Source organism: Haliotis asinina, chromosome 11, assembly GCF_037392515.1.
Source record: "Haliotis asinina isolate JCU_RB_2024 chromosome 11, JCU_Hal_asi_v2, whole genome shotgun sequence".
Taxonomy (NCBI): Eukaryota; Metazoa; Mollusca; class Gastropoda; order Lepetellida; family Haliotidae; genus Haliotis; species Haliotis asinina.
Window position 1 is genome coordinate 5138019 of NC_090290.1, and position 14483 is coordinate 5152501.

A 14483-nucleotide genomic window follows, 5' to 3' on the forward strand; every position below is an offset into this window, starting at 1 on the left:
CATGCATATTTTTTATCCGTACACACGCCAACACGGCCCTTATCTGGAGCCATGAACTAGTACACTGTAACAGGGAATTCTGAATCTGATATATACATGGAGTATGACACTGTATAACAACTGAGGGTTCAGATCCTGATATATAAACATGGACTACGACACTGTATCACAACTAAGGGTTCTGATCCTGATATATAAATATGGACTACAACACTGTATCACAACTAAGGGTTCTGATCCTGATATATAAACATGGACTACAACACTGTATCACAACTAAGGGTTCTGATCCTGATATATAAATATGGACTACAACACTGTATCACAACTGAGGGTTCTGATCCTGATATATAAACATGGACTACAACACTGTATCACAACTGAGGGTTCAGATCCTGATATATAAATATGGACTACAACACTGTATCACAACTAAGGGTTCAGATCCTGATATATAAATATGGACTACAACACTATCACAACTGAAGGTTCTGATCCTGATATATAAATATGGACTACAACACTGTATCACAACTGAGGGTTCAGATCCTGATATATAAATATGGACTACAACACTGTATCACAACTAAGGGTTCAGATCCTGATATATACACATGGACTACGACACTGTATCACAACTAAGGGTTCAGATCCTGATATATAAATATGGACTACAACACTGTATCACAACTAAGGGTTCTGATCCTGATATATAAATATGGACTACAACACTGTATCACAACTGAGGGTTCTGATCCTGATATATAAATATGGACTACAACACTGTATCACAACTAAGGGTTCTGATCCTGATATATAAATATGGACTACAACACTGTATCACAACTGAGGGTTCTGATCCTGATATATAAATATGGACTACAACACTGTATCACAACTGAGGGTTCAGATCCTGATATATAAATATGGACTTCAACACTGTATCACAACTAAGGGTTCTGATCCTGATATATAAATATGGACTTCAACACTGTATCACAACTAAGGGTTCTGATCCTGATATATAAATATGGACTTCAACACTGTATCACAACTGAGGGTTCTGATCCTGATATATAAATATGGACTTCAACACTGTATCACAACTGAGGGTTCTGATCCTGATATGTAAACATGGACTTCAACACTGTATCACAACTAAGAGCTCTGATCCTGATATATAAACATGGACTACAACACTGTATCACAACTGAGGGTTCTGATCCTGATATATAAACATGGACTACAACACTGTATCACAACTGAGGGTTCTGATCCTGATATATAAATATGGACTTCAACACTGTATCACAACTGAGGGTTCTGATCCTGATATATAAATATGGACTACAACACTGTATCACAACTGAGGGTTCTGATCCTGATATATAAATATGGACTTCAACACTGTATCACAACTAAGAGCTCTGATCCTGATATATAAACATGGACTTCAACACTGTATCACAACTAAGAGCTCTGATCCTGATATATAAATATGGACTACAACACTGTATCACAACTGAGGGTTCTGATCCTGATATATAAATATGGACTTCAACACTGTATCACAACTAAGGGTTCTGATCCTGATATATAAATATGGACTACAACACTGTATCACAACTGAGGGTTCTGATCCTGATATATAAACATGGACTTCAACACTGTATCACAACTGAGGGTTCTGATCCTGATATGTAAACATGGACTATGACACTGTATCACAACATCCTCGATATCTACAGGACATACGTTCCGATAAGTCTCCACTATACCCTGGACGCATCTACGGGTCGGCCCGATAATTTTATTACCTCCCTTTGCTGGCTTCACATTCTCACAATAGCCAATCAGCTAGGCCGTCGTTATAACCGAGCTTGCCAGTGTCAAGAAAGGTAGCAGTCGCGAAAGTTTGCTCTCAGTGCGACTCAGATTTTGGGGAAATCACACAGACATATTTTTAGGTCCGAAACTTTAAAAAAAATACATGTGTATGTGCAAAAACTCCTTCTACCTCTTTCAGAGAAGCTCTGCATGGTTTGCTTTGTCAACTTTAATCGGTTAGATAATTTGAAAAGCGAAAGCTAGTTGTGATTGGTTCGCTCAACCTCCCAGTGTAGACACCTGATTGAATAAAAAGCCAGCCAAGAGAGGTAATAAATTTATCGGGCTGAGCCGTGGACGCATCCAGGGTATAGTAGAGACTTGTCGGAACGTATACCCTTGAGATATCGAGGATGGTATCACAATGGAGCGTTCAGAATCTGATATATAAACACCATCTAAGTGAGTGGGGCCTTACTTCATATTTAGCTATGTTCCACCAATATCACAATAAAGGACCATGTGACCAGAAATAAACTTCACAATGAACTGAACCTGGGCCTTTAACCACTAGACTATTCAAACACCACACAAGTGTCAAGGTTCGGATTTCAGTGTACAATATCAACAAAAAAGCACATCATTTATCAAACATCTGTTGCTTTCCATCCTTTTTAATTGCCATCAAATCAAGTTACTACGCTGGATAATGACCGCCCAGAGAAACCCCAGAGAAAACGACATGGAAATGCAAGAAAGAAGGCATGGAAATACAATCCGCCAGTGTTGCACAATGCCAGCAGAATATGATACTGCCGCTAAACACCATCAATAGACTCAAAGAAACAATCATGACCTCATTTCAACCATGCCTTAGAGAAGCTAGTGATGTCAGCACAGTTTTTGCTGCCTGCGATCAATACCACAATGTTAGGAAGATTCAATTTGGGTTTCTAGAGTCCCTGGTTCTTCCTCAATCGATAACGGCTGACGTGTGTAGGAATTTCATGAACATGCACACGGGGACTGTTGCTGTTGGGCAACTTGTTGGTGGCGACGGCAGAGTTTCAGACAAGGAGTGATGAATGGTTCACCTGCATAATGGCCTATCAGTACTTGTATCGATATTGCACCCGGAGCTTACATGAACCATTATTGTATACAAAGGTTACATGTATCAATATTGTGCCCCACAGCTTACTTCTATCAGTAAAATTGTATCCCAAATGTACTGGTATCACTATTGTATCCCAAGTCTACTTGTATCAGTATTGTATCCCAAATGTACTTGTACCACGATTGTATCCCAAGTTGACTTGTATCAGTATTGCACTCCAAGTATACTATTATCAATACTGTATCCAAAGTATACACGTATCAACATTGTGTCCCTTTGTATACTTGTGTCAGTATTCTATCCAAAGTATGCTTGATTCCATACAGTACTACAAGTATACTTGTATCTATATCATATCCAAAGCATACATGTATCATCATTGTAACCCATTAGCACACTTCTATCAATATTGTACCTCAAGTATACTTGTTTCAATATTGTACATCAAGTATACTTGTATCAATATTGTACCTCAAGTATACTTGTTTCAATATTGTACCTCAAGTATACTTGTATCAATAATGTATCCCAAGTATACTTGTATCAATATTGTACCTCAAGTATACTTGTTTCAATATTGTACCTCAAGTATACTTGTATCAATATTGTACCTCAAGTATACTTGTTTCAATATTGTACATCAAGTATACTTGTATCAATATTGTACCTCAAGTATACTTGTTTCAATATTGTACCCCAAGTATACTTGTATCAGTATTGTAACGCAAGTATACTTGTAAAAATATTGAACCCAGGTGCTTCTTGAATGAATATTCTGCCATTAGCGTGTACTTTTGTTAATATTCTGCCTTCAGTTGACCTGTGCAATTATTCTATCAAAATCAAAAATGCTGTTTCTGAAGAAGGACAATGTACACATTGTGCCCCCAGTTAACCTACAAGAATATTATGCAAATTTATATTTACGTTTATTCCATCCAAAACTTCCTCGATTGAATATTTTGCCCCTATGGATACTAATGTGATTGAATATTGAGCCCCGTGTTTACCTGTATGAATATTCTGCTCCAAGAATACTGGCATCAATATTCTGTTTACCTGTAAAATCAATCCAATCTAAACTGACTTCTATGCATATTCTGCCTGCATGAAGGAATACTCTGCACCATGTTCGTTCACATGAATATTCCACCCTGAATTTCCATGTAGGAATACTCTGTCCCAAGTTCACTTGTCAGAATATTTTATCTCAAAATCATGTGAGTGAAGATTCTGCCCCAAGGTCATGTGAGTGAATACTTTGCCCCAAGGTCATGTGAGTGAATATGTTGCCCCAAGGTCATGTGAGTGAATATGTTGCCCCAAGGTCATGTGAGTGAATATGTTGCCCACGGTCATGTGAGAGAATATTTTGACCCAAGGTCATGTGAGTGAATATTTTGCCCCAAAGTCATGTGAGTGAATATGTTGCCCCATGGTCATGTGAGTGAATATTTTGCCCCAAGGTCTTGTGAGTGAATATTTTGCCCCATGGTCATGTGAGTGAATATTCTGCACCATCTTCATTTGCATGATTTTTCCACAGCAAACTCAAATGTCTGAACATTCTGCTCCATGTTCACATGTGAATTTTGAGCTCTAAGATCATGTTTGTGAACATTCTGCAGCTAAAAACTAACTGCAGTGATGTTTTCCTGCTGTACTTTGGTGTCAATGAATGATCTTTATCCTAGAGAAGCCAGAATATACTCTGGAGTCTGGGGGAAGCAGTCCTGAGACTGAAAGCATCAGTGATCAGTGATCCATTCTGCCAGAAAATAGTGACAGGCTACACAAGCCATGCTAGTCAGGGCAACAAAAAGCACCATTTTGGGGCAGTAACAAAAAGCACCATTTTTGGTCAGTAAGAAAAAGCATCATTTTTGGGGCAGTTACAAACATCATTACTTTGGAGGGTTGAAGCAATCTGGGACTGAATCACAGGCCAGTCCTCTATGCGTTGCTGGTTGCTTTGTACAAGAACAATAGGTTGCAATATGTTCCAAGAACCATGTTTACATGGTCCACATCCAGGAATACTCAGCCAAGGGGATAACGTGACATGCTACATATGATCTTAACTCCCACATAAATGTTGTCTTTTGATTGGTCGAGTGCTCTTCTATTATTTTCAACATACCCAAGTTATAAGTTCGTAATATTTCTATGTACCCCATAAGGAATGCTAAACTTGGTTCTAGTAATTCTTTATCTAAAATAACATTGAATCATGTATGATGTACAGAAATTACCAATGTCTTGTGAATGGAAATCGATGGAAGGGAGAAAACTCTAAATCTGTTTTTCTTGTCATCTGCAAAATCTAGCAGCTGCAAAAAGATTTGCACCCATACCTCAAACAAATCAAAATTATTATTCAGGTGTTCAGTAAGATAAATATGTTGTTCACTGGTCCCTCGGTGCCGTCAAATGGGTACATCACAATGAGGAAAGACAATTGAATCCATCAACCATAGTCTGCAACTCTAGCACTTACAGTAAGCCAATATTCTTGTGTTCAAATATTGTCAACTTGATGCTATATAAATCAAAGAGACCGAATTTTACACAACAGAAAGCCAAGATTGGTAAAACTAACCAAAGGACAATAAACTAGGGAATGTAGGATCTGAACCTTCAAGCAGCATATCCAGGCTAAACAAAGGGACACCACTCTCAGCACAGCAGATTGGACAGTTGGGTCTCCAAATCTCATAAATTCACCATCATTCTTACATTAAACTGATCTCTTTTTACAGGTTTTTCATGGATAAAAACGATTCCTTTTTCCCTCCAATAACTACCCATAAACAGTTTATCATCTATCTTTCTAATTCCAAACATGGAAGACTAAACAAAAATCTGTTGACCGTCACTTGTTTAATTAAAGAAATCAAATTACCATATTCGCAATTTCTTGTATAAATCAATCATGCACTGAGCAATAGTTTCTCAGGAGGTCTGACGATATGATGATTATGTAAATTTCAGAAATTTATAGTCACTGGAATTGATCCTTGTGACAGATGATTAAATTTCCATGGAAATCTGCTAAAAAAATCACAATAAATGTGCACAGGATTTTCCTGGGGCAAAGATACGATTGCTCACACTTGCATAATTCATCTTAGAACCAGGAAGTCTCAAGTAAAAAACTCATCTGTTGTTTTGGGTTTGTAACTGGTTTTGTCTTCGTCACACGAGAGGTGTGCTAGAAGGATGTTCTTTTCACATCATTCTTGTAAAGAAATTACAATTTTCAATGATTTTTTTTGGTATTTTTTTCCTTAAAGAACAGAATCAAATTTCAGTTCAAGGATGTGTCAAAATTAACTTACTGATGGTATTGCAGATATTTCTTTACTGTTTCATTTTATTTTTTAGGACAAACTTCTTGTTATAGCTAAAGGTTTAACCCTTAGTTAAGTGCAAAAAGTACACATGAGTTTCACAAAAAAAGTTTCACTACCATAGTGTATTGTGAAATAAATCTCACACTTTATTTTACTGCATGTCAAAAGTTTTACTTACAAATATTTATCATACTTTCAAACACTTGAGTGAGTGAGTGAGCGAGCGAGCGAGAGTTAATGAGTGAGTGAGTGAGTTTTATACTGTACTCAGCAATATTCTAAGTGAGATTGACCACCCAATCTCGATAGTCACCTCTAAAACAAGCATGGGTTGCTGAAGGCCAATAATCTAACCCGAACCTTTACGGGTAATAATACACTTAAATGGTTTTGCTTTCTAAATTGTTAATAGTTTGTCAAGAAGCATGTTTTAAGTAAAAAATCCCATGAAATGTTATTATTTTATGTCTTGTCACATGAATGAGGGAACTTTATGTAACAAAAACAAAGAGCTTCTATGGCTTGAAAAGTGTGTGAGTGAGTGAGCTTAGTTTTAATCTGTTTTTAGAAATATTCCAGCAATATGATGGCGTGGACTCCTGAAATGGGCTTCACACACTGTACCCACCTTGGGAATCAAACAATGGTATTGGGCATGACAAGCGAACACATCAGCCACTATGCTACCTGGCATGAAGAATGAATTACTGAGCCAGCGTGTTTGGTTTTATGTTGCTCTAGAGATTATTTCAGCCATGGTGTGTCAGCTTGAAAAGCAGAGAGAACCAAGCATGGTACTTGTGTTCAGTGTTGATAACTTCAGTGCCACCTGGTGGTGACAAACACAGCAATATCACCACAGCTATTTAGGTATTCAGTCCAATTATTCAGAAAGTCAAAAGGATGTAAATATGTATGAGGGTACTATTATTCTACAATCCCTCAACCAGGAGCAGGCTAACCCGTCCATCCTGAACCCCATCCCCTTCTCCACCACCAACCACCATCTCTTTTTTCAACCAAAATGACAAAACTAAAAAGAACCCACCCATCCAAACCCATCAACATCTCCCCCACTTCATATCCCCACCACACCAGTGACAGAGGCCAACAGAAATGGGTTTCACACATTGTACCCATGTTGGGAATCAAACCTGACAAGGTAACACTTCATCCACTCAGCCACCATGCCACACACAATGCTTGATGAGAGAAAGAATTGTTTTAAGCTGTTTTTATCAGTATTCAGCAAGATGATGACAGTGGACACCAGAAATGGGTTCCACACATTATAACCATGTGGTAAATCAAACCTGAGCTTTTAGTGTGATAAGCCGACGCTTTAACTACTAGGCCACCCCACCGCTCTTCCCATGTTGGATAACAGGATCGGGTGGCCAGGCTCGCTGACTTGATGACCCATATCATCAGTTCCCAATTGCGCAGATCCATACTCATGCTGTTGATCACTGGAATCTCTGGTCCAGACTCAATTATTTATAGACTGCCACCATATAGCTGGAATACTGCTGAGTGATGCATAAAACTAAACTCACTCACTCACTCACTCACTCCCATGTTGGGAATCAAAACCATGCCTTAATGGACAAGTTCATTCAAACATCTGACCTCACTGAATATGCCGTAAATGTGACACAATATTACCTAATATAATACTAAATAATGTTCAGTAATTATTCACAATTACTTTATTAGTAATTATTGAATTAGTAATAATTGAAGGGTGGAAATGAGTCATCCACATTCAACATAACACCTCCATATGAGACGTTGCGTAGTCAGGGATTCTATTTTATTTTTTTATACAACCCATAGTATTACAGTAAGCATTTTCGCCATTGAATAATGAAGGAAATATTTGTTGCTAATTTTAATTCAAATATAAAGATAATCACAAGAAACCTCAGACATCTTTAGTAGTTTGTTTGAAAACAATGAAACGGTGAAGACAGCTCAGACGTCAGTGAACAGACGACAGTTACTTATACCCAACTTTTGGTATATTGCCCTGGGATACATTCCATGACAAGAAGTAAAACAATTCAGCATTTTTCAAGGTCTCAGTTATTAAAAGGCACCAGTTTAATACTAGACTGATCTTCAACAAGAAATATTTCAGGTTTTAGGAGGTTTGCTCAGGAAACAATCAAATGCAGATATATGGACAGATGGATGGACAGATGGATGAATGGATGGATGGAATGGATGAATGAATGGATGGGTGGGTGGGTGGATGGATGTGGGTAGATGGATATCTTGATATCCTTTTTCCCCAAACTGTATTAATATTCAATTAAAAGACAAATAATATGGATGGCAACTTTTTCATTATTGTAACATGTCACATCTCTGAGCTATTCTTTGCTTACTCGTCTGGTGAATTCACCTAACACCAACTTCTGCCTCAAATGCCTCTAAGAACCTAAATTCAATTACAGATGTCAACATTTCATCTACTTATTAATGCTATCAAAGTAAATATTCATGATATTCTAACATTAATCAATGAGAAATCACAAAAAATGCTGCATTATAATTCATGCTGCTCTTTCAAATCATTCTGAGCAATTATACCGCAATATACCTTAACAATCAATATTGACGTACTTCAGTTTCAAATCATAAATATGATAGAAAAACACTGCTTTTGGAAGTATTTGAATTTCATTTAGTTATATTTGGTTGCATATTTTTCACTTTTTCTCCTATCCCTCTGCATTTCTTCCTTATTTGAAGCAGTATTTGTTTGAGAAAGTTTTGTTTATCATGTAATTTGACATACAGAATCCTGTCTAATTAGATAAGACTTGAAAACACATTAACAATCTGCATACATTTTATAACTTGGCCAGGTCAAATAAATCCGGAAAAAACGTATCGTAAAAAATGTTTTGACGGCTGACACATTTATCAAGTTAAGTATATTTTGAACAGCTTGGCTGGCCATAATCTTCACCAAAACTTGTATACATATTAGATTTTATTTATGGCTGAGAATATAGACCCAGTGACCTAGTATAAAACCATATTCAAACATGGGGATAACATTCAGAATTTATTACTGCTCGTGTCACATGACTGACCAAGCAATTTGTTTCAACACAAAGAAATACTGTATACAAACATGCCAGCATCAGCTATGGTTATCACGTTTCAACAGTGTATCATGCTACCTCACTCCAAACAAGCACCTGTTTCATCAAGAATTATCTCACATGTGTCTGTGTTATCAGGAAAGGTTCTAAAAAGCAATGTGTGTTCTAAATACCCTATCAACATATGAATAAATCTGTTCTGAAAAAGCTGTTTTCAATGGCTAGACTTTCTTCATTATCAACACAAAATACAAACTTTTCATTCCTTAATTGAGCGTAGGACAAAGGAAGAAAAATTTTAGTGATGAAGTCGACACTGTAATACATACCACTATCAATGATTCAAAAACAACTGACAACAAAAATGTATTATCTTTACAAATTATTATTAGTATATAAAATATATCATTATACTTAAACACGATAAATCTCATAATACCAATGTCCTTTTACCAAAAAAGGACAACCTTACAAAATAATTGTCCCTATTAACACTATTTAATGAAACACAAGTTAATTAAAACATAATTACATTGTATATGAATTATAAATATTTCTGATTTATAAACAATAAACACACGACTACAATTGTCACAAAATCGAAAATATTTGAACATTTCATCACCTAAACAACTATTAAACAAATCTCCACAATTCTAAAATGTCACGACAGCAGATAGCATCAATATCCATCTTCACTTCCTGATTTAAAATCAATAGCACACAATTTCAACATAAATCATCTAAACATATGATTGTGAGATGGTATACATCAACATCATCTAAATATGTTCATAGGAAGCTGGATAGTAAATTATGTAAAATCATAAATGAATTTAAAAATATTAAATAATGATGAAAACATGAGCAAAAATTCATTCATACATATAGCACATTTCCAACAAATATTCTCAATGACACCCTGAAATTTATGTAAATTCACCACCACACAAAATAGGCTAAATCCACTGGTCAAAATTGTAATGCAAAATATCAGATAAATGAATGAAATGCAAGATAAATAATGCAATATATACCAGGAACACATATCATGTCCATTGTTCTAGCATACCTGGTTGTACGGATGTCTGCAAACTCCCAACAATGTCTCCTGTTTATACACAACGCACTATCGCAAGCAGCTGATCATGTACATAAAACTAGTAAAAATCCCCTCTCCATTAAGAAGGAAAAGATATTGTAATATTATTAGTTGCGAGTTCTTCGTCAGTTGGGAGAAGGAAGTCGCAAGGATCATTCCATATCATTAGCATAGATTTGTTAATGAGAGATCATTACCTGCATAAAATGTATGCGTACCTGAGCAGCTACACATGTGTGGTCGTGCGATGAGCCACAGTAAGACTAGGGAGCGTCCCCACAATAGCTTGTCTTACCTGCTTAATAATGGCCGAATGGGCAAGCTTTGTCGGGTCAGGTTTAGTTTCTCCATTGAGGCTTTCGGTAACTGTCCCATCGTTGGAGTCAGTGTCCATGGCGTGTGTGCAGGGATGCCAAAATGATGGTCAGTAGATGAACAGCATTCAATCCAGTGGAGGACCTGCAAAACATAGCCGAGTTGATGACTCCCGATCAATCGTCTCGGAACCAGCGATGGCTTCCTGGCTTCATGGACCTCTCCTGCTTTTGGTCATCATGTCAAATTTGTTTTTATTTTGGGGCAAAATGTCGGAATTTCACACTTACCCATAGTGCTAATTAATAATTCGTTGGTACCACTGTGAATATTTCATTGAACAAAGCCTAGTTATTATAATATGATCATTACCTGTCATAATAATATCCAATGTATCACTATGTGTCTTGCTAGAGAGAGGCTCTGTCTAGGTTAAGTAGCAGGCAATAGGATTCCGCGATTCGCTACCAGCAGCAGTGCAGGGATGGATTTCCGTGTCAGGCGCAGTGTTAGAGGTCAAACTGGACTGGTGGAATTGCTGAGCTAATCCCTTTCTGGAATTTATTACCGCACAACCTGGACATCACAAAACCCCCATCAGTGAATTAACCGGTTTTGTTATAACATTGTTAAACTTGATCAAATCCCAGAGCATTTTATTTAAATAAACACAGATGACACATGTCCATTTTCACAAGTTTTACATTTAAATTCTTGACATGGATTAATAGATGTTATCTTCTGAGTATCCATCATGATTGTTATTAATAGTCTCTCCAATTATCTGCCTCATCAGAATTCAAAAGGTATTAAGACCAATATGGCTCACAACACTCTCTCCCCCACAATAAATGTGCTATTATTTTGACCAACCCATGCGATCATATGGAACCTGTCATTTTTTTCCTATCGTCCCAACATTCGATAATCGCACAATCTTTGGTCATCGGACAAAGACGTATGAGATGCCACTACTAACGATATGTATTGAGAATATAGCTGGGACTTGAAGCATAATTATTGAAAATGTCATGTTTGGCGTGCGCAGGCTTCGAATCTATGTTCCCCTGGAGACGGGCGGCTTAATTTAACCGAGGATATTGATGTGAGGTCTCCGCGAGTAATGCAATGTAATTTACGAAGCTCAATATTCCCCCATCCGTTGCTTCCATAATGAGGCTCCTCGAGGACGCTGCATTGATTCTGATAATGGAACCGCATGCAACTGAATTCTAATACAGCGATGTGACCTGGGGTGTCTTCCCCGTGCAACAAGCACACTTTACCTCCATATCTTTACACAATACAAGTTCCCACAAAAATAGCTGACACTTTTCAAACAAAATCAAATAAAATGTCAACTTAATTTTCAGAAATCAGCTTGTCATCTTTTCCTGTTTCACTTATTTCAAACATTAAGTTCATAAAATACACAAATTAATGCATGATTTATTGGAATAAAAACTTTTCTTCTTTAAGAGTTTTTCTGGTGCTATTCCCGAAATAAACATAAAACATTTAAATGTAGAAACTATTCAAGTTTACAATGCATGCAGTCCCATTATGCTGATGACAGAGGGACTCTCCAAATGCATGCATGACCAATATTCAGCTCAACAACTTTCTAAAGATTACCTCACTCAACTACCATTGAATGCAGAGACTTTGTTTAGTTGTACAACTAATCCTGATTAAAATGGATAATTTATCAATTCATTTCCTTATTTAGTATCCAGGAAATACATTATTCTAAACATGTAGTCCTAAAATCAATTCTACATTACTATAGTCAAAGTCCACCTCCAGTGAAAAACCTGTTCCACTCAGCCAATGGTGGACTATACAGAGGTTCATTTCCAATGCAAATATCTTCATAAATTTTTATGATCAGGAGACCAAATTAGATGTGGAAATTCCTATCAGCTACCGATTGTAGTGGAAGGCATACTAATCTATACCCAGTGAAATTGATGGAGTTTCTAAGCAAATAATGGGTCTGGTTGCTAAGCAACTTGGAAAAATCAATACGCCAATTCTGAGAGAGAAAACGCGGACTGGCTGTTTTGTCAAGAGCAGCCAAATATTCCACAGCTAAGATCATTGAGATATATCTATGTTCTGTTACATATAGCAGACTTTTCTATTAACATAATTGACAGATTTACATAATAGAGGAATTATTAGCATAATCTGAAAATACAATTGCCATAATTTACTCAAAGATCTACATCTCATTCATATTCCAATATGTTCAGAAATTATTTTAATTATTACTTTAAAATGCAGGAGATTATTTATTCACATCACTTATTTTAGCATAATGAGAAATCTGGATACATGTTTATTTTGAGCCTGTACTGCACGCACTATGGGCATAAACAGAGGTCAAACAGAATGTGGCATTTAAGACAGGGCTTAAAATCTTATGTTCTATGTAAAATGTTTGAATGTAAATAATACAACTGATCAAAACTGATCAAAATGTATAACAGAATATCATCACCATCATCATCACAAATCTGTAATGTGCTGGTGTCCATGCAATCAATGCTCAACATGCATGGCTTTAGAACATCATATATTCTTGTTTGTTGATTCGAGCTAGTGTCAAATGAAAGGGTTTTATTTCTGTCAGTGATAACGACAAAAAATGTTTACAAAATGCTTAAGAAATATTTGTGATTAGAACACACTGTTTGATTTCATTATACCATGAATGTTCCATAAACATGAACACATACTTTTATGAGATTCATCCAGACTGAGCTCTGATGTGTAACAGTATGATATTCACTGGTATTATGTATGACGGTATCAATATTAAAAAAACATAACATAAAAGTAATATACCATCACAATACTTTGACTATATTTCGTGACTGGGCTTGGATGAACATTGGAATTTGATTGCTATTTCAGTTATGTCATTTTGGAGGAGAATGAACCTTGCAGATCTGCTATATTTATCATTTTGGTGATATATCACTTTGGAGTGTTTCCTTCAGGTTCCCTAAAGGGTAGGTGACAAATTAATAAGTATTTTGTTAAGTTATTCAAGCATATGAAACTTCCATACTTATGTCAGTTATCGTATTAAAAGAAAGGCAGAGTGTAAAAAAAGGGGCAGGCAACTAAGCCCTGCTAAAAATACCAAGGGATAAAGATCCTGGCACATCTAAGGGAGGCAACTCAGCAGTCCGAACAAAGGAAGATTTGAGGTATTATTATATAAAACAAACCAAAAGTTTACACAAGGATGTAAAAAACTGTTTAAAAAAACCCAGATTTTTTCCTAAAAAATACAGTAATTTCAATTTTGCAAGATTTTGTGAAGACTTTTTATTTTTACAAATAGACATTTCTTTCTGTGGTGAACTAATCAATGAAAGACTTCAAGGAAATGTGAGCTCTTCATACCCAATCTTGAATCATCACAGAAAACTATTTGGAACAAAAATAATCTTTTCATCCTAATCCAAATTAAAAATAATGACTGCTTTCAAAATGCTGAGCAATTATTGACCAGTATTAAATATCAATGGCAGCATTTTGAATTTCATCTTGTAACTGATTAAGAGTTGCCATAAAAAATTGATATAATTTCCAATGCTGAAAATACAAATAAATAGCCATGTTTCCCGGAAGCCTGCTTT

General features: G+C 36.3%; 1 protein-coding gene across 6 annotated transcripts in view; it reads right to left on the reverse strand.

Moving 5' to 3' along the window:
* LOC137255836 (POU domain, class 6, transcription factor 1-like) overlaps window positions 1-14483 on the reverse strand; it is a 78941-nt gene that overhangs the window by 41522 nt on the left and 22936 nt on the right. For 3 of the 6 annotated variants that reach the window (XM_067793404.1, XM_067793405.1, XM_067793401.1), the window contains exon 2: window positions 10811-10974. In XM_067793404.1, the coding sequence (XP_067649505.1) occupies window positions 10811-10909 (99 nt within the window). In that variant the 5' untranslated portion in view covers window positions 10910-10974. Of the gene's footprint in view, window positions 1-10485; window positions 10519-10810; window positions 10975-11120; window positions 11177-11202; window positions 11252-14483 lie in introns of those variants that run through there. The other 3 variants (XM_067793403.1, XM_067793402.1, XM_067793406.1) reach the window with 3 other exon arrangements.